This window comes from Xenopus laevis, chromosome 3L, assembly GCF_017654675.1.
Source record: "Xenopus laevis strain J_2021 chromosome 3L, Xenopus_laevis_v10.1, whole genome shotgun sequence".
Classification (NCBI taxonomy): domain Eukaryota; kingdom Metazoa; phylum Chordata; class Amphibia; order Anura; family Pipidae; genus Xenopus; species Xenopus laevis.
Genome location: NC_054375.1, coordinates 41,041,137 through 41,061,596, shown reverse-complemented (window position 1 = coordinate 41,061,596; position 20,460 = coordinate 41,041,137). Strand labels below are relative to the sequence as shown.

The following is a 20,460-nucleotide window of genomic DNA, read 5'->3' as shown; positions in this document are numbered from 1 at the left end:
TGCGAGAGAACTGTGACAATATACTCCAGCTAAAATCTGTCAAAAACATGTAGAAGTCAATGGCAGATGCCCCTTACAACAACTTAAGATCTTTCTTTGATTCATGGTTTTAGAGGTGTTGGATATTTTTGATGCTGGCTTTTGTGCGACAATACGAAAAAGTTGTAGTTTTCTCAACTTTTCCCACTCTTTCTTTTTCAGTTCCGATTTTTTCATAAATGTCATGACAGTTGTGATTTTAGAGGAATTGAGTTAAATCGTCGTTTCAAAAACCTCTAAAACCACTAAAATTCGACCTTTATTAAATAGGCCTCTTAAGTGTGTGCATGAAAAAAAAAAATCACAAGTGACATAGGAAATATATTAAGAAAATTCCAAACTTAAAGACAAAAACAGAAAGATATTTTTTTCTGATAATCATACGAAAATCCATATATATTTAACTGCTAGGATGTCAAAACTACAGTGCCCAAAAGCCAAAGCAGAACTTGTAGTTGTAAGGTTCAGTTAGGGTTTTAGTTTAAAGGGGAACTCCACAAAAACATAACTTAAAGGACCAGTCTTTATTAAGAAATAACTTACCGAAACTCTGCTTGCGCTCCTCTTCAGAAAAAGCGATCCGCCAATCCATCGTGCGACGATCGATTTTTCCTCCCTGACTTCCTTATGGGAGATAGCCAGGGAAGAGAAATCAAGCGCTGCATGATGGATAGTCATTGTGTCGCCTTTTCAGAAGAGGAGTGCAAGTGGAGTTTCTGTAAGTTATTTCTTAATAAAGACCTTGTGATTTAAAAGTTTAATTTGTGTTTGTGGGGGGTTTTTTGTTCTATAGTTCTATACTAAGGTATTTTCTTTTTAATTGTTACTGGTCCTTTAAGCTTTTTGAAACAATTTCAAGCAACTTTGTAATTTACATCAATTAAAAAATATGCAGACTTTTCATGATTTTTAATGGTTTCGGACAGTTCCCTAAGCCTAGCCCCCTGCTCTTCTGCTGATCTTTCTGATTACTTTGCTGAGTTGTCTGACTACTGTTACTTTGTATCAACAGACAGCTGTCCTTAGTCTGCATCCTCCCAACCCCACAATTTCCTGCACACGTGATTTCAATAAAGAAAGGAACATCACAGTGCAATGCATTGTGGGTTATTTAGTCCCTGCATGCTGTCTGTAAGCTGTGGCGAAGTTCTTACAATCTGTAACGTGTTATTTGGGCCTCTTTATCAAATTTTGATTTGGAAGCCGGAGTTTCCCTTTAAAAAATAAAAATAACATAACATAACATATATATATATATTACAAAATGGGGACATTTGCTAATAGGACAATCATAGTAACTGAATAAGACTATCTGATTAGTGATGGTTTTCTGTGCAACATAATATGCCATTTAGCAGCCATTTGTACTCTAAGTTGCACTAATCTTCCATTATGAAATGAGAGGTAAGACAGGGAACGAGAACGTTTCTTCTATGATTGCATCGTTCAACCAAAAATAGATTCCTTTAGAAAAAGTTGAATGGGACCTCGGAGACGCAAGACTTTTTATTTATTTTTTTCTTAAAAGAAAGCCCTGCAATTGGGGTCACATGCATTTTGAAAAGCTGTAGACATAATGCTCCAATCTGGCTAGTGGATTGCTAGCTACACTTTATTTAAAAAAGGCTTTTACAATGGATAAGTGCCCATATAAGGGCTACCATTCAAATATACATTTTAAAAGAAAAAGTGGTTCTGTATGATTATTTTCCCATTTTTCTTCTTTAAAAAGAATGTTCACATGGTTGTTTGCAAATACATTAAAAGAACCATCTTTTAATATGTTTACAATATCAATTCCTAACATTCAAATTTAATCACATTTACATAAAACAGACGTCTTAAATGGATGTTGCCTTGGAACGAATACAATTAGGTGAATTAGTGTCACCTCTTAATTCTTGAAGGAATACATCCCCTATGTAATGTCACTTTATTAGGAATAAAATATTCTGAAAATACAAAATTAACTTTTTGAGCACTAAGTCACTTTAATTCTATAAAATTAATTCACTTTATCAGATTCACTTTTTGCCCTAGCACTTTATAAACCTAAGGGTTGAAATAATCAAGCACTTGTTGGAAAGTTAATTTCTGATCTTTATGTCATACTTTTACAATTATTTGTTAAAATCTGTAGTTTTTCATAACGCATTGGAAACCAATCTGTTTTATTTATATAATAATATAATAGCATTAATTAACGGGGATATCTTTTTATTTTGACTAACAAGGAAGTAAAAATAGTTTTCCCCTTCCCACCCCTAATTTGCGTATGCAAATTAGGATTCGCATTCGGTTCGGTATACGGCTGAATCTTTCACGAAAGATAGTGGATTTGGTGCATCCCTACTTATGTTAGGGTACTTTTTCACTTGTGTTAGATTTGTGTTAGTAACACACGCATATTAAGGGGGTTAGTTAAAAGGACGAGTTTGTGAAGTTTTTTCTACATCAGATAAACTCACAACGTTTTTAGCATGTAATTCATTTTCAGGAATCACTAGATGTACAGAAACTGACTAGTGTAATCCATCTTGTGTTTTCATTGTATAGATGTGCAGAGCTGGCTGGTGATGTTTGGATTTCAGCTAAGCAACATCATTCCCGGTTTCCCACGCTCAAGAATGTACTTTGTGCCTGCGCCATATGAGCTGACAGAGAGTCAAGAGTGCGAGAATGGACAGGTAATGCGGATTTGCTCTAAAATGATATTTCGCTGCCTGCAATTTCAACTTTTATGTATGTGACAAAGGGATTTTCTCATAATGCTCTTCCTCCACACACCGTGCATTTCTCCTGCCTAGATCATTTTGTTAATTACAGCATCATTAGCTCTTTGTGTATATACCCTTGAGTTGTTTTTTGATTAACAATGGCACAGGGAAATCTAAAGTTAGTTGGCCATCTGTTCTATCTACAGTATAACAACCCACCCCTTTGGGATTTTACTGCTACACATGAAAAAAAAACATATAGCCAACAGCTACTGTATTGCATATATCCAATAAAAACCACTGTACGGTTTATCAGAAAAGGGAGAATGTTTGTTTTGTGTAACGTTTTTCCATTTTTTGCTTCACTTTCATCTAAATACCCTGCAATCTGGCAGTGTAAGAAACAAAGTCGGGGGGTCAGAATAAAAAACACAATTGACACTACAATGTTTTAGTATTTTAGCAAATAGTATAAATTGTCTGTTTGGCCGCGGTCACCTACCATTTAATTTAAAGACCTTAACTTTTTTTACCTGTGAGCCACATTAAAATGTAAAAAGAGTTGGGGAGCAGCACAAGCATGAAAAAAAGTCCACGTGGTGCCAAATAAAGGCGTTATTTGGTAGCCCCTATATGGACTTGCAGCCTACAGGAGGCTCTGTTTAGCAGTACACTTGGTTTTTATACAACCAAAACTTGCCTTTAAGCCTGGAATTCAAAAATAAGCTTTGAGGTCACTGGAACCAACATCCAAGTGGTTGGTGAACAACTTGTTTCTCATGAGCGACTGGTTGGGGATCGTTATCCTAGAGTCTAGTGTTAAAAATGATGAGTAAAGATAACTTTCACTAGTTACTGTACATAACGTAATATCACTTGTGGTATTTTCACTTCTGCTAAACCCCTGATTGAATACGCAGGTTTTATTCCCATTGACATGAATGTCTGGTGTCCCTAAAATGTGCACTGGCATGTGTTGGTAATACAGGTATGGGATCCATTATCAAATTTATTAATGCAAAACAATACCTTGTAGAAACTCCTGCCTTATTGGAGGCAAAACAATCCTTTTGCCCCAAAAATGCACATTTTGCGTAATAGCCATGGGCCAGGGGTCTCTCAATGAGCCATTAATGCAAGTAAATTTGATTTAGGTCAAACTCACAAGTAGCTATGGGAAAATACCATATGTATAAGTATTGTCTGTCCACCACTTCTTTTCTACTTTAGGTTCATTGGCTGTATATAGTCCAAAAAGCATGCCCTTATTGATGGGTGGCAGATATTTATTGTACTAAGCAGAAAGTACCATAAAGGACAGGGGGTGGGAGACTGGAAATAATTTAATGTTAAGCAAAATAAATAGTGTTTGAAAATGAAGGTAGGATAAAAAAATATTTAAAGGAAAACTATACCCATCCAAACAATGTAGGTCTCTATAAAAAGATATTGCATAAAACAGCTCATATGTAAAACCCTGCTTCATGTAAATAAACCATTTTCATAATAATATACTTTTTTAGTAGTATGTGCCATTGGGTAATCATAAATAGAAAATTGCCATTTTAGAAAATAAGGGCCATCCCCTGGGATCGTACGATTCACAGTGCACACGAACATACCAACAAACCATACTTGTTAGGTCACATGAGCCAATTAACAGACAGAGTTGTGTCTTTTGCTTCCACACTTCTTCCTGTTACAGTTAGAGCTGCTGCTTAAGTATTCATTTTGGGGGTATCATTTTCCTTTAAGCAGTTTAAAGAAAAAAACTTTTTTTACAGCATAGCTGCCAGATAGGTATGAAGCCTAGGCTATGTCTTGCTTGGCATGTGTTATACTGAAATAAAAGAGTGATATGCTGAAATAAAACAGTCTGTTGAAGAATTTCTGAGTGCTTAAAGGAGAACTAAACATAGGTAGAACACATATAGGTAGAAATGCTGTATTTCATATACAGAATGTACTGCACCAGCCTAAAGGTTCATTATAGCTGTAATAATCCAGGCCTTCAAAGTTGTGAATAGGTTGCATTGGAGAATCTGAATTAATTAGAGTTGTGAGTAGGTTGCATTGGAGGATCTCAATTAATTACTAATGAGTCTTGTATTGTGACATTTATATATATATATATATATATATATATATATATATATATATATATATATATATATATATATATATATATATATATATATATATATAATGTTTCAGCCCCTGCCCTCAGTTAACTGACAGCAGTACACAGGATGTGCAGTGAATCAGGAGAATCTTCAGGATTCTCCCTGCTAAAGAGCTGTAGTTGCCTAGGGTTGGTAATGAACCCACCTAATGTGCAGCATTTCTACCCTACTGATTTTTTTAAACTTTAGTTCACCTTTAAACTACCATTCATTACTCTACCAGGCAGAAAATCCCACTGCCTAGAAAAATGGGCAGTGGAAGCAGCCGTGGCTTGACTGAATGCGCATTTACTAACAATCAAAAAAAATTTTTTCCATTAATCTAATCTAGGTACAGGTATGGGATCAGTTATCTGGAAACCCATTATCCAGAAAGCTCCAAATAACAGAAATAATCCAAATATTTAAAAGTGACTTTTTCTCTGTAATAATAAAACAGTAGCTTGTACTTGATCTAAACTTGGATATCATTAATCCTTATTGGGTTTAATAAATGTTTAAATGATTTTCTTGAAGACTTAAGGTATAGGTCCAAATTACAGAAACATCCGTTATCCAGAAAGTCCCAGGTCCCCAGCATTCTGGATAACAGGTCCCATACCTGTATTTATATTTTTTAACGGAGAGTCCAGCGTAATTTTCTTTTTGTATTTCTTTTATTCGGATTCTTTTAATAAATCTCGCGACCGTCGTAGTTTTAGAGTTTGTGAGTTTAGTCATGGTTTCAAAAAACACGAAAATGAGACTGTTGATAAATAGGCCCCTTATTGTCTTCCTATGGATGGATCAGCTTTAAATACACAGTTAGCTTTGGGGAGATTAGTCGCCCCGAAGAAGAGGAGATTTGTCACCGGGCGACTTATCTCCCTGAATCTGGCTGTGTGACCTGACCCTTACAAAAGAACATTTACAAAGATAGAAATGGAGTTATGGGAAGCAGTAAGGTAAACAGTACACTGCCCACCACTACTGTTATACCTGGTCTTCACTGATCGGACATAGGAGTTCCATTGTGCTTCACTTATTTTTATCACTGGGTCAAATCATCATTAAACCCAACCCCCCCTCTTTCTCACCAGTCTAAATTATGACTATAAAATGATGTATTATGTTATAATAGAGTATTATAATATTATATTAAGGCTTTCAGCCTGAAAATTAACTTTTATTATAATGCAGACAACATTATTCTAAGCCAATTTGCAATAAGTTCTTTTTGTTGCTGTTTCTGGATTGTTTTGTTTTTGTTCTGCAGCTTTCAGGCTTGGATTTCTCCTATTCTTAAATTCTTTTACGTAAATAGCTGCACGAGCCAAATAAAATAATCTCCATTGTCAACCAAATTCTGCTTATCTCCTTTATAGAAATGTACTGCTTTTATTTTCCTTGGAGAGAGGCGAAAATAATTTGTGAAAAACAATTTACAGCATTTTCAATAATGATCAAGTTTGCCGCATTTGTTTAGTAAAAAACGTAATGTTTGTTTGAAGGCTAATGTCAGTGCTCAATTGTGCATTTGTTGGGGTAAAATCTGTCCCTTGTGGGCAGTGACAGGTCAGATGTCATTGTCAAGTAGGTAGGGGGCCCAAATGAGCATGTCTAATGTCTGCCAGCAGAGAAACTACTCCTTGTGACATTAGTCTAAAAAAAAAAAAAGAGAGCGATTACAATGTTGAGACATTCAAAGGGTTGTCTTGAAAATTTCTTTAAGATATTCTCAGGCAAATTGCTATTAATCTTCTGTAGTTCTTATTGTCCGTGTTTTTGTTCTGCAGTTCTTATTAGGCTTCAATTTTACATTCTCTGGTTGCTAGAACTTTATTACCCTTATAATCATGCATCAGGTAAACATTTAGAATGGAAATAAACAAAATAACCAATGTAAAAAAAAAAAAAAATAACCACAAAGTTAAGGCTCCCAGCCAATGTCTGGTTTTTCTTTATTGATCACCAGGGTCAACAATCCAGACAACTACATGGCCTTTGTATTTGCATGCTGGAAAGAGTCAGAAACCAATCATAAAGACCAACTGAAAATCTGTTTAGAATAGGCCCTCATTATAACACCACTAAAAGTTAATTTAAATTAATGAAATTGGTTGAACTATTTGGATAATTTAGCAATAGGGCGAATAATAACCTTTCTTATTTCAAGCAAATTACTTTTGGCATTGTATTAATAAGAAAATGTAATTAAGCCACTATTGCATGACCTTCAAAACAGTGTACTCTCTATGGTTCACTGCACTACTTTAGAAGTCCCCATAATGAATGATTTTTTTTCTGTCTTGCAGCTAATAACGGGCGTGCAGCAGACCACTGAAAGACACAATCAAGCATTTATGGCACTGGAGGGTCAAACCATAGTGAAACGCCTCCACACAACCATAAGAGAGAAGCCAGGACATTGGTTTGCAACTACAGTTCCCATCATTGGAAAGGGAATAATGTTTGCTATCAAAGAAGGAAAAGTAACCACAGCAATCTCAAGCATCGCCAATGAAGACAGCCGCAAGATTGCTCTGGTACTCAACAGTGCACACTATCTGGAAAAAATGTACTACAACATAGAAGGGAAGGACACCCATTACTTCGTAAAAATTGGTACATCGGACAGTGACCTGGTCACCTTAGGGGTGTCAACTGGTCGTAAAAGCCTGGACAACGGAGTGAACGTTACAGTCTCCCAGCCTACTCTTCTTATAAACGGAAGGACTCGCAGGTTTACAAATATCGAATTCCAGCATTCGTCACTGCTGCTTAATATACGCTACGGTTTAACCGTAGACACTCTTGATGAAGAAAGGGCGAGAGTTCTTGATCAAGCCCGTCAGAGAGCCTTAGCTGCAGCATGGGCCAAAGAGCAACAAAAAGCAAGGGATGGAAGAGAAGGTAGTCGCTTATGGACTGAAGGAGAAAAACAGCAACTTTTGAGCACAGGAAGAGTTCAAGGTTACGAAGGGTACTACGTGCTCCCTGTGGAGCAGTATCCCGAGTTAGCAGACAGTAGCAGTAACATCCAGTTCTTGAGACAGAATGAAATGGGAAAGAGGTAACAAATTAATCTACTGGCATCCTTTTCTTGGATGAATCAGTAGGTACAACTGTTATCTCCTCTCCTAAGGAGATGAAGATTGGGGCACTAACCTGAAATGTTTGGAGACGGTTAAGTAGCAGGAAAGCTCACATTTTTTGAGTTAACTTCTGCTGCAAAAGAAATTTTAAAAACCCACAAAATCACCTACCGAAGTGGATTTGACCCCTGACTAAAATTGTTAACACAACGAAACACACAAAAAAAAAAGTACCCCGGTGATATTTACCCACTTCTTCTGGGTATCATTTCCAATAACGACAGCCTTTGATAAATGATCACTTCTTTGATGTGAGTAAAACTAAACAGACTGAAGATGGCCACCTTTCTTAAAGATCCTTTGCTGAAATTTAACTCAGACTGCTTCTTTAATAGGAATTTCCGAGATTTTGATTTAAGAAGAATCCATTCTGCGTTTAAATACTTGACTTTGGGATTGGTTTCTAGAAATGACTCTTCACACAAAGAGCGCCGGACAGACTCTCAACCAGTAAACAAGCCCGTTGCACTCTGCTCCAAAAATGCTCTGACTTAATTTATTTATGAAGTGGGTAGAGTGTAATGTTTGGTTTCATAATGGAGGCTTTCACTACAGTTTAAACTCATCCTCTTGTTTGTATTTGAGAATTCCATTGTGGACAATATAACACAGTTACAGGGTGTAGTCTGTGTAGATTCAGTAGTTTGTTGGTAACAGTTACAGTAGAGGTGTGGGCATTGTGACACTATCTCAAATGGGCACCACTTCAGATCACCCTGTTCATACAACCGCCAAAAGGCACAATCACTGTTTCAGATTAAACTAGAAAATGTGTTTGTTTGGTCAGAACAATAAACGGAGACAATCACCTTACAGTCACAACAGAAAATTGATTATGAACTTTGGTATAAACTTATTTTTTTTTTTTTGTAATATACATGTATGAACTGGTCATTGAGTTTTTATATGATTTTAATTTGCTGCTAAATGAAGATTAGAGACAGGCAAAGATAATTTATGGCAAAGTGTTTAAATTGTTTATACATAAATAAAGTCTCTAAAATGCCCGTGGCCATCTCTTTGTGTACAGAAATCTCATGTGGATCGGGTATGTGGATGGAAACATTTGGCATAGATAAAATACCCTTATAAAAATATATATTAGGTGGAGCAACTTTTATCCGGAATGCTTGGGACCTGAGGTTTTCCGGACTTGGAGGCTTTCCTTAATTTGGATCTCCCAACCATAAGGCTAGTGCCAGATGTAGCGGATGAGAAATGCAGGCTGAGAATCTGCTTCTCCACTGCTTGATATGCTTGCACCCGGTTTCATTGCTTCGGCTCAGTTGCATGTAGACATAGTGGATTTCAGCACCAAAATTCACCAAGTCTGCCTGCACCCCAGCTGCGGCAACGTATTCAGATGCAGGCACATCAAACACCAAAGGAGCGGATTTTTTTTCTCCTGAGGCCGAGATCTCCTATATTTGGCACTAGCCTATGTCTGCTAAAAAAACATTGAAATTAATATTTTATTACAGAAAAAAATTATATTTAATAAATATTGACCTTCCCAGGTAGGAGCTTTTTGGAAAACAGGTTTCTGGAGAATTGATTCCCATTAGGCTTGAGCGGATTTGTCCTGTTTCGCTTCACCAAAAATTTGCCGCCAGCGAAATATCAGCGACGCCCATTAAAGTCAATGGGCGTCAAAAAAAATTTGACGTGCGCCAAATTTTTTTGACGCAGGGCGCCATACAAGTCTATGGGCGTCATTTCTGCGGCAAAACAAGGTGAAAAAAATCGCCCATACCTATATAAACAAAACTCATTGACAAGAAGCATTAAAACTTAAAAGTTGCCTTACACAATGTTGTTTGTAAATATAGGGGACAGAAAATATACTATTTTTTCCAATTGCAGTTACAAATACCAAGACTACTGAATATTTTTTATTACAATAAAAAACCCCTTTTACTGATTTCAGGGGAGATGGTGTAAAATCCAGGGAAATGTATTTTGTATAATATCTAGGTGGGAACCACACAAAAAAATAATTTTAATAAAGGGAAATTTAATAATCAGGAGATGCAAAATTGTGGTTTCACGTTAATCTGCTTTCTTTCATTTGGCAAAATTGTATATTTGTGTTTAATTCCCTTTTCTGCAGCAAAAGGCAATGCTTTGGAAGGAGACTCACATGGTATCATTTGAGAGTCAAGGGGTTATTCACATTTAAATTAACTTTTTGTATGACATTGTAGTTATTTAGCTTTTTATTCAGCTGCGCTCCAGTTTGCAATTGCAGCAGTCTGGTTTCTAGGGTCCAAATTACCATATCCACCATGCATTACTTTGAATAAGAGACTGGAATATGAATAGGAGAGGCCTGAATAGAAAGATCTGTAATAAAAAGTAGCAATAACTATACATTTGTAGCTTTACAGAGCATTTGTTTTTTAGATGGGGTCAGTGACCCCCATTTGAAAAATTGTGGTGGTATCAGAATACAGGGGAATCTGGGCTGTGAAGTTGTTTAAAGGGATCCTGTCATCGGAAAACTTGTTTTTTTCAAAACGCATCAGTTCATAGTGCTACTCCAGCAGAATTCTGCACTGAAATCCATTTCTCAAAAGAGCAAACAGATTTTTTTATATTCAATTTTGAAATCTGACATGGGGCTAGACATTTTGTCAATTTCCCAGCTGCCCCTGGTCATGTGACTTGTGCCTGCACTTTTTACTATTTAGTGTTGTTCTTAGATCTACCAGGGAACTGCTATCTGGTTACCTTCCCATTGTTCTTTTGTTTGGCTGCTGGGGGGGGAAAGGGGGTAATATCACTCCAACTTGCAGTACAGCAGTAAAGAGTGATTGAAGTTTATCAGAGCACAAGTCACATGACTTGGGGCAGCTGGGAAATTGACAAGATGTCTAGCCCCATGTCAGATTTCAAAATTAAATATAAAAAAATCTGTTTGCTCTTTTGAGAAATGGATTTCAGTGCAGAATTCTGCTGGAGCAGCACTATTAACTGATTCATTTTTTTCCCATGACAGTATCCCTTTAAATACAACATAAATATTGGCTGATGGGATAATTTGACAACATACGAAAACCATATGGATGTCATCATTTTGTTGTCTTCTCATTATGTACAGTCAGCTTTAGAGCTTCATTTCTCACTGGTAAAGATGCATACATTAAATAAGTCCAAGCCAACCCATTTTTATCAAATCAGATGCAGACTGAACAGTCTTTCCTTGCTAGATGCTGGTAAGTAATGCAGGTGAAACAAACCTGACACCTTACATGGATGGATAAACATGGCACATGAGGGAAATATTATCATATTGGCCTAGATGTTTCAATAAAGTTTGCTCCATATACAAATAGTTTTGCTACTCAGAAGCCAATAGGATCCCTTTCTGAACTCATGATTGAGCAGGTCTCAGGATATTTCACCTAAACAATTTTGCTATACATGAGTCTATGGGGTATCCTGACAGATACCCATTTAAAACACCATTGGGGGAATGTAATAAAAGCGGCAAAGAGCAAAACAATTAGCACAAACAAGAATAAAAAGTCTCTTTCCGCAATGTAATACTCTTCCTTTAACTGTTATTACATTGTGAATTTGAATTGCGCATTGCCCACTTTTAAGAAGTGCTTGAAGGTGTCGTAATCTTTTGGAGCAAATATAACAACTTTTTCAGTAAGAAGTTTTATTACATACGCTGGCGATAACTATAAAATTCACAAATCTTCTTCCACTGTCGGACGTGGTCACTACACAGTTTCCGGGTTCGCAAAAGCTATATTAAATCCGCACAAAGGCAAATTTATTCGTACAGAGGCATAACTTTTCACATTGCGAATATTTTTCCCGTTACCGACTTTTATTAAATTCCCCCACATATGTTGATTGTGAACTCAAAAATATTTTGTAATATCCCTACAAATACCTAAAAGCTGCCGAAGTAATGATTTAGCCTATGGGGGACCTCCTAGAACCTATATGGAGGCAATTAGTGGAGTTTGAGAGATCGAAGTTTTTTGGGGGAAAAACTTTGAATCTAAGTAGAGCGAAGGCGCTATTCCTTCGATCGTATGATTCGAAGTAGGACGAATACGGACCACTTCGACCTCTATTTGGTTGGTCTTTTTGAATTCGAAGTTCGAAGTTTTTTTAAGTTTGAACTTCGACCTTTGATAAATCTGCCCCATAATGTTAAACTTACTTTTCAGAGGAGAAAGAGAGAGGACGTATCTGTCATCTGCTCCAAAAATTTAAAAAATGGCCTACAAGGGAAAAAAGGAGGGTGATATGGGGAACATATTGATGGTGGATAGTTTGGGGTTGAAGAGCAGGAGTAGGACTATTAGGACATTATCTAGTTTAGCTTAAGATTTAATCAGTGAGATTGTATTGGCCAGAGAGGCAGACAAAATGGAGATAGAGATTTGGCAAATAAGTTAGACATAAGAAAAGGGGTGATGGTGGTGGCATAGAAGGATAATGGGGAGGACAAAATGTGTGGCTCTTACAGAAAAGAAGGACTAAAAGGACAATACTAAGAGAAAATATTTAGGGTTTTGAGCCTTTCCTGACATTTTTTGTTGTTTATATCACAACTCATTTGCCCTCCCCTAGACAGTCTCTATTTCATTAATTTCCTTTTGGACTTCCAAATGTGAATGCAGTGTTCAAAGGGAGCTCTCATCAATGCAATATAAAGTATAACCGTCTCTTTCTGTTACTCGTTCTTGTTTTCCTCTTCTTATTCAGCCTCATACTTGATTTGCCTTTTCCACTACTTAACTGACTGTCTTGTATAAGTCATATCAAATTCTAATTACTGGATACCTTTCTTCTGTTGTGTCTTACAGTAAATTGTCATTTAGTCAGTCTGTATTTCTGTACTTTATATGCTTTGTTTTACACAGTGTCTCATTACTGCGTTCTAATTTCCCTAAATCATTTTCCATTTGTCTATCCATCCTGCAGCATAAATTCCCATGCAGCTCTTTGTGTTGTCTGTAAAGACACACTATAACATAAATATTATGTGTAATATAATTTATGAATATATTATAAACAATGCAATTGTCACTTTTTAACATATTAGCCAATAACAAAGCCATAAAAATGATTCATTTAGGGTTTACTAATGCAAAGAAATATGTAAACAAATGAAAATTAAAATAGTAGAACAAAAATGAAACAAAAATATTATGAATTTTTGGTGCCTATCTCCAAAATGATCTATAATGCAAGAGTCAGTTTCAATTTTAGAACATCAACCCTGAAATGTATTTAGCTTTGGCATTTCTGTACCATATTACTTTTTATTGGCAAATCCATTTAAAAATGCAAACCCATGCCTATTACTCCAATTTCCATTTGTCTTTTCCACCTGCAGCTCTTAAAGATCTGTGCTATTTGCCAAGACACACCCTCCTTTTAAATATTTCATGTAATATCCTTTTTGAATATATTTAATAGAACAGAACCCAGAAAAGATCCCGGAGGTACATTACTTTCTTTAAACTAGGACCATTAATCATAAAGCTCCTGTCAAAATTGTATCCATTCCACAACCTTAAAGTTCAGCCCTAAACTACACAATTTTTGGAAAGTGCAACCAAAATAGGCACATCAACTGCTGCACTTTTGTGTATCCAGGCTACCCAGTCAAAAAACCTTATCAAAATAGACTGCAAGTAATATAGCTTGGATAGTGTTGCCGACTTGCTACCAGACCCAGACTGCTGACCCGCTAAAACCCCTGCGCTGCCCCCGCTACCCAACACTACATATGCTACCAGTGCCTTTGGCCTGACAAGGGGACCCGTGAAACCATAATTAATGTCATTGCTGAGTGGAAGTGACTCTGGAGGCAGGTCAGAGGGAAATATAACTTTTTACTCATGGAGGTAGGGGTAATGCGAGCCAGCAATCGACCCAGGTAATTGAGGCCCACCGCTTGGTCACGGGATCAGGGACTTTATGCCTAAAACCTGACCACTGTGCAGGTATTCCACAGATACTTGACCCGATGCAGGACTCTTGGTTATGCTCCACCATAAAGTTTGCAAAACCATAAATAAATTAGCAAAACTGCAATATATTTCACCAAGTCAACAGGAAGGCCTCATTACATTATTATTAAGGCATTTTAAGCTCTGTAATATCATTTATTGTCCTACCTTGTCTGAGAAGCTTCATTAAATAAATGCTCCCATGTTGCCAATTTCTTCTAAACATGGCACCCATACACTCACTTAGACAAGTGGAGGGCTCCTATCTCATTGACTGATGTTGAAGGCAAGGGGAACATTTTTTTCAGTGCAAAAGTCTGTATTTGGTCTTAGCATTGAAGACGTTTCACTACTCATCCGAGCAGCTTCTTCAGTTCAACTGACTGGTGTTTGAAGTTCTCAGCATACAAACTCTTCCACTAATTCAATCACAATGGCACATTGTAACTCCTCAAAGAGGTGACATATGAAAATTCACAGAGGTGTTGATTCTGTGTAGTTACTTTGATAGGTGTAACGGTTGGCACCCTAAACCCAGAACTGATGCCAAGCACCTTGGTCTTGGCTCGTGCTTCTGCCTGTAGAAGCTGCCTTTGGCCTCAGGAGGAGCCCCCAGTTACTCAGATGCCACCAGGTCTTATAACGAGAGGTGCGAAGGGTTCTGGACAAACAAAGGGGCACAACTGTAAAGCAAAAGTCTTTGGGCAGAAGGTCGCGGTACAAGGCGTTAGAGAGAATCGTAGTCAGATCAGTCCAGGTCGGGGCAGGCAGAGTACAAACAAAGTCAGGCAGGCAAGGGTCAAAACCAGGAAGTCAATCAGAGGGTTAAGCAGAATCGGAGTCGGTAATCAGGCAAGGGGTCAGGATACAGAATGTAGAATCGTCAAAAGCCAGGCAGGGGTCAAAACAGGCAATCAGAATCAGGTTCAGAACAGAATAGCAACAGCACCAGGAAACAAGTCTTATAACGGGCAATGCAAGAATGAATGAAGTGCCTTTAAATACCCTTTGAATTTAACGCCTTTGCACGCTGGCGTCACCACGCCAGCGTGTCCGCTTCCATAAAGGGAGTGCGCCCTAAGGGACAGACATGGTGCATGAAGAGGAGCAGTGAGGCGGGCTTCCCCGCTGCACCACTAGACCACCAGGGTATTACTATAGGATTTTATTACAATAGGATTATCCAATGTGTCATGCAACTCCTAGAAACAGGTGTTACCTGTGAGAGTTGCATGAATGACTGTGCAAAGTGTTCTGAAAACGCTGGGGTACAGATGTTAGAACAGCATTGTATGTACCAGACAAGTGGTGCCGAAGGCCCCGCCTCTGTTCAGGGATGGTTCTCCACCTTGACAAGCGAATGGCTCAGCATAGGAGGGCAAACTCTACAGGGCAAGTCTCTGCTGTCTTTCTACACCTAAAAGACAAGGGACACTCCTTTGAAGACAGCAAGGTCCAAATATTGTATAAAGAAGACCGCTGGTTTGAACAAAGCATTAAAGAGGTGATTCATGTCAAGGTGGAGAAACCATCCCTGAACAGAGGTGGGGGCCTTCGACACCACTTGTCTGCTACATACAATGCTGTTCTAACATCTGTACCCGGCAGTTTCAGAACACTTCACACGTCCATTCATGCAACTCTCACAAGTAACACCTGTTTCTAGGAGTTGCATGACACATTGGATAATCCTATCACAGTAACTACACAGAATCAACAACTCTGTGAATTTTCAGAAGTCACCTCTTTGAAGAGTTACAATGTGCCATTGTGATTGGATTAGTGGAAGAGTTTATATACCGAGAACTTCCCACACCAGTCAGTTGAACTGAAGAAGCTGCTCGGATGAGTAGTGAAACGTCTTCAATGATTACTCAGCAAGTCCAGTTGTTTTTAGATTTACCTATACGAGGTATTGAAGTGACATTTACAAAATCCTCCCTTCTGTGTGACACATTGATCATAGTTGATATGGACAGAATGTGTGAAACTACTTGAAGCAGTCAACCCCATGCTACTTTATGGCAATGTTTGCCAGACTTATCCCATTCAAGTTCCCCTTGAAGATCAATCTTTGTTCAGGGCACTCCTTATGTTATAAAAAGATTAATGTAAGCAAACATTTCAAGACTAATCTTGGGTCAATAAAGTACAGTGAACAGGACATAAAAATGCAGAATTGTGTGAAAATCAAATGTAGATAAATATGTGAACAAAGTAACTGGTAAGATAATTGCTGATTTCTGTCCTAGTGATCAACACCCCAAGTACTGAAGGATTTTAGAATTTCCATGATAAGAATATATTTTAAATATGTAGACCAGTCATTTAAAAAAAAAAAGTGCAATAATTGCAGTGTCTCGTTCTGTATACATAAGCAAAAAATCTTACTTTATGAAGGGTTACAATTTAATGGCCCTTGGCATATAGCCCTTCATTAATGAAACTGGTATTCTCATTTCTTCACCGTCTCACTTTATTAAATAAATTCTTTAACTAACACCTGATTATAGGGATTCTGAAAAGGTAATGTGACAATTTCTTATTTGCTTTGTCTCCATTCTGAGATCGCTGTTATGATGGAAAATAGAAATACAGCCACTGCCTGAACCATAACTACATTATGAGTAAATAAGAAAAACCTATCATCTATATGTTACTGGCATTAATCTTTCTGAGATGAATATGACTGAGATGAATAATAGCTATTATGAAAGTTCACACCTGTGACATAAGCAGGTCATGTTTCGGAATTGCTTTGTGCATGGGTGAAAGAAGCCACAGCTGCAACTATGTCGTACCTTGGGGACATTTATGAAGCTGTTGTTCTATCTTTGGTAATGTTTTGTCTTAATGCAAAATCTATCAGTTCATGTTAGAAAGTAAGGAAACCTACATTGTTGATCAACACAAATATAACCAAAGAAAAATGAAAGCTATTTATACAAATTGAAATACCCCAGATTTCTGTTTTGTGGGGGGCTGGATGTGTCCATTTGAATTTGGCAGGTATGCATTTGCATTCCCAATTAGAATTATTAATAAACGTAGACAGACATTGATAAAAGAGGCCAGTTAATTTCATGATAAAGATTATATGATATATATATATATGTATATGTATGTATATGTTACAGGTGACCATCTCAATAGAAACTCTGTTCTTATAGTTACATAGTTAAAGGACCAGTAACATAAAACGAAAAAAAAAACACCAACACAAATTAAACTTTAAAATAGCAAAGCCTTTATTAAGAAATAACTTACAGAAACTCCACTTCCTGTCCTCTTGAGAAAAGGTGAAAAGGCGACCATCCATCCAACAGTGCTCGATTTCTCCTCCCTGGCTTGCCTCTTCCTCGCGCCTCCAGCTCTCAGACGTGGCCACACTGATACTGCGGGTCTGGGAATGAGCCAACAGCCTCTCCTCCCAGCACGGGCTGAACCTGTCGCTGCCCAGCTCCTCCACCACCTCGGCTCCAGCCTGCAGTACTGGAATAATGATTCAAATTTGGGGAAGGAGCTGGAGCTGATGTTGGACTGGGATCGGTGCAAGCAGCTTCTGAAGCAGGAGTCCGCTATTTCCTTCACCAGGAAAAGCCTTTCCGAGGGGCAGGGGATTACACCTCCAGGGGGCTTTTCTTTTAGAAACAGTCTCTGAACTAATCACACCCAGGCCGGCTCTGGCTGCTTCTGCCCTTCACCTCAGTTCTTGAGCTGGTAGCGTCTCGAACTGCTGCCCCTGCACACTGGCACTGTGCCCTCCTGGCCCAGGCTCCCCTCTTGCTGGCTGCCCTGGGAACTGCCGCTGCTGCTGTCTAGCTCCCTCTGGGGTTCCCGGCTGCCCCGTGCGCTGCTACCACCGGGGAAAGTCTGCGCACCCCATGTCTGCCAAACACTGGCATGAAAAATGATTGTGCGCGATGTGATCACATATCTGACCCGGGGACTGTGAGGATGCACGGTGCCGGTGTGAGGATAAGACAACAGTTTTAGTCAAATAAATTGCCATGGTAACCCAGACAACTGCATCAGCGCACCGGCACCGTGCATCCCCACAGTCCCCGGGTCAGATATGCGATCACAGCGTGCACAATCATTTTCCATGCCAGTGTCTGGCAGACAAGGGGTGCGCAGACTTTCCCCGGCCTATTCCCTGCTCAGTCCCCGCAGCGACCCCACCAGAGAAGCGCTCAGTGGAGCAGGAACAGTGTAGATGTCGGACACTCAAAGAAGCTGGGAGAAAAGTTTCCAGGGGGCAGCCTGTTTATGGGGGCGACGGCGGTAGCAGCGCACGGGGCAGCCGGGAACCCCAGAGGGAGCTAGACAGCAGCAGTTCCCAGGGCAGCCAGCAAGAGGGGAGCCTGGGCCAGGAGGGCACAGTGCCAGTGTGCAGGGGCAGCAGTTCGAGACGCTACCAGCTCAAGAACTGAGGTGAAGGGCAGCAGCAGCCAGAGCCGGCCTGGGTGTGATTAGTTCGGAGACTGTTTCTAAAAGAAAAGCCCCCTGGTGGTGTCATCCCCTGCCCCTCGGAAAGGCTTTTCCTGGTGAAGGAAAGAGCGGACTCCTGCTTCAGAAGCTGCTTGCACCGATCCCAGTCCAACATCAGCTCCAGCTCCATCCCCAAATTTGAATCGTTATTCCAGTACTGCAGGCTGGAGCCGAGGTGGTGGAGGAGCTGGGCAGCGACAGGTTCAGCCTGTGCTGGGAGGAGAGGCTGTTGGCTCATTCCCAGACCCGCAGTGTCAGTGTGGCCACGTCTGAGAGCTGGAGGAGCGAGGAAGAGCCAAGCCAGGGAGGAGAAATCGAGCACCGCTGGATGGATGGTCGCCTTTTCGCCTTTTCTCAAGAGGACAGGAAGTGGAGTTTCTGTAAGTTATTTCTTAATAAAGGCTTTGCTATTTTAAAGTTTAATTTGTGTTGGTGTTTTATTTCGTTGTATAGGAACGAATTTTTTTTAAAAAAATTTTGATGTTACTGGTCTTTTAAGTTATGTTGAAAAAAAATTAAAGTCCATCTAAATGAAATTGTCAGGACTTACCCTGGTGGTCGCCCGCTGCGCAGCTCCTTCTCCTTCCAAGTCCGGTCTCCCTATGGCGTGCTGGCACGATTCCTGGTTTATGTGCCAGCGTGATGATGTCACGCGCAATGGCGTGAAATTCAAGTATCAGCACACTGCCCGTTGTTAGGTTCAATTTGCCTTGTTCCTGGGTGCTTTATAACTTGAATCCTGATTGATCTACTGTGTTTTGACCCTTGCCTGTCTGTTTGACTCTTCTGACCTCTCCAATCCAGATCTGTCCACTGACTATTCTACATTCTCCAATCCTGATTCCGGCCTGTCTGACTATTCTCTGCTTGTGCTGGCCCGGTCTGCCTGTTCCTGGTGGTGTTCTTCCTTCCAGTATCCTGGTGAGATGATCGTGCCCCTTTGCTCGTCCAGAACCATTTGCTTTGCTCCTCTCTCAAATAAGATCTGGTGGCATCCAATTAGCCATTATGGGCCATATGGCAGTCCACCTCCTTGCCCTCCTGCAATTTCAGCCTGCCTGCACCCACTTTTTACACCTTAGAAAAATTTACTTTTGCCCTAACACACTCTGGGGCTGATTTTCAAAGACTGTTTCCTTTTATGCCTAGAATGATAATTCTTTAATAAATGTTCCTATGCCTGACTGTTCATAAAAATGTAATTTTATACCACAAGAATGTTTCTCTAATTATAAATGGTTCATAAGATGCTTTATAGAAATAGAAATGAGTAATAGAGGGAGGGAGGTCTCTCACATGCAAGAAGAAGAGTGTGTGAAATGTATTCCTTACATATTTGAGATACAACAATAGCGCTTATTTCTGATAAAATGCTGTCTGCACTAAAACAATATATACCAAAATACCAAAGTAATGGATAATGGATGTCATTATCTCCTACTAATAAGAATACTGTACTGAGCATTCACAAAACCTTTCAGAATTACTGCGAAACTTGGCACTTGTGTAAGAGAGAATGCTTTATTTGTTAATAATTGCTTAGTCTTATGTTACTCTTTCCAAACCACAAGACTGAATATCATCGCTCAGATAAGAAAAATAAAGCTATAAATATAAATTCCAAACCTCTAATTGCAGATATTAACAGCTTCTGATTTACGAAGTACATTCAGGGGGTTATTTATTAAAGTTCGATTTTATATCAACATTTTCTGCTGCAAACTCAGATCAAATCTGCTCTGGTTTTTTATGCTTATTTATTATTACATTTTCCCGAAAATTAGCTTTGCGGGAAAAATCTGATTTTCAAATTTTTTTCTGATTTTTCACCCGAAGACTTCTTGTGTTTTTTGCCCGAAAACATTGTGGTATTGCACGAAACCAAGCGCACATCAAAACATCATTGGGACCT

General features: G+C 38.9%; 1 protein-coding gene across 5 annotated transcripts in view; it reads left to right on the top strand.

Annotated features, from left to right (window-relative positions):
* Positions 1-9,080, top strand: part of LOC108710917 (teneurin-2) — a 1,136,107-nt gene extending 1,127,027 nt beyond the window's left edge. For all 5 annotated transcript variants that reach the window (XM_041586173.1, XM_041586172.1, XM_041586171.1 and 2 more), the window contains 2 exons: positions 2,596-2,726; positions 7,234-9,080. In XM_041586173.1, coding sequence (XP_041442107.1) covers positions 2,596-2,726; positions 7,234-7,995 — 893 coding nt within the window. In that variant the 3' untranslated portion in view covers positions 7,996-9,080. The remainder of the gene's footprint in view (positions 1-2,595; positions 2,727-7,233) is intronic.
* The last annotated feature ends 11,380 nt before the right edge of the window (positions 9,081-20,460 follow it).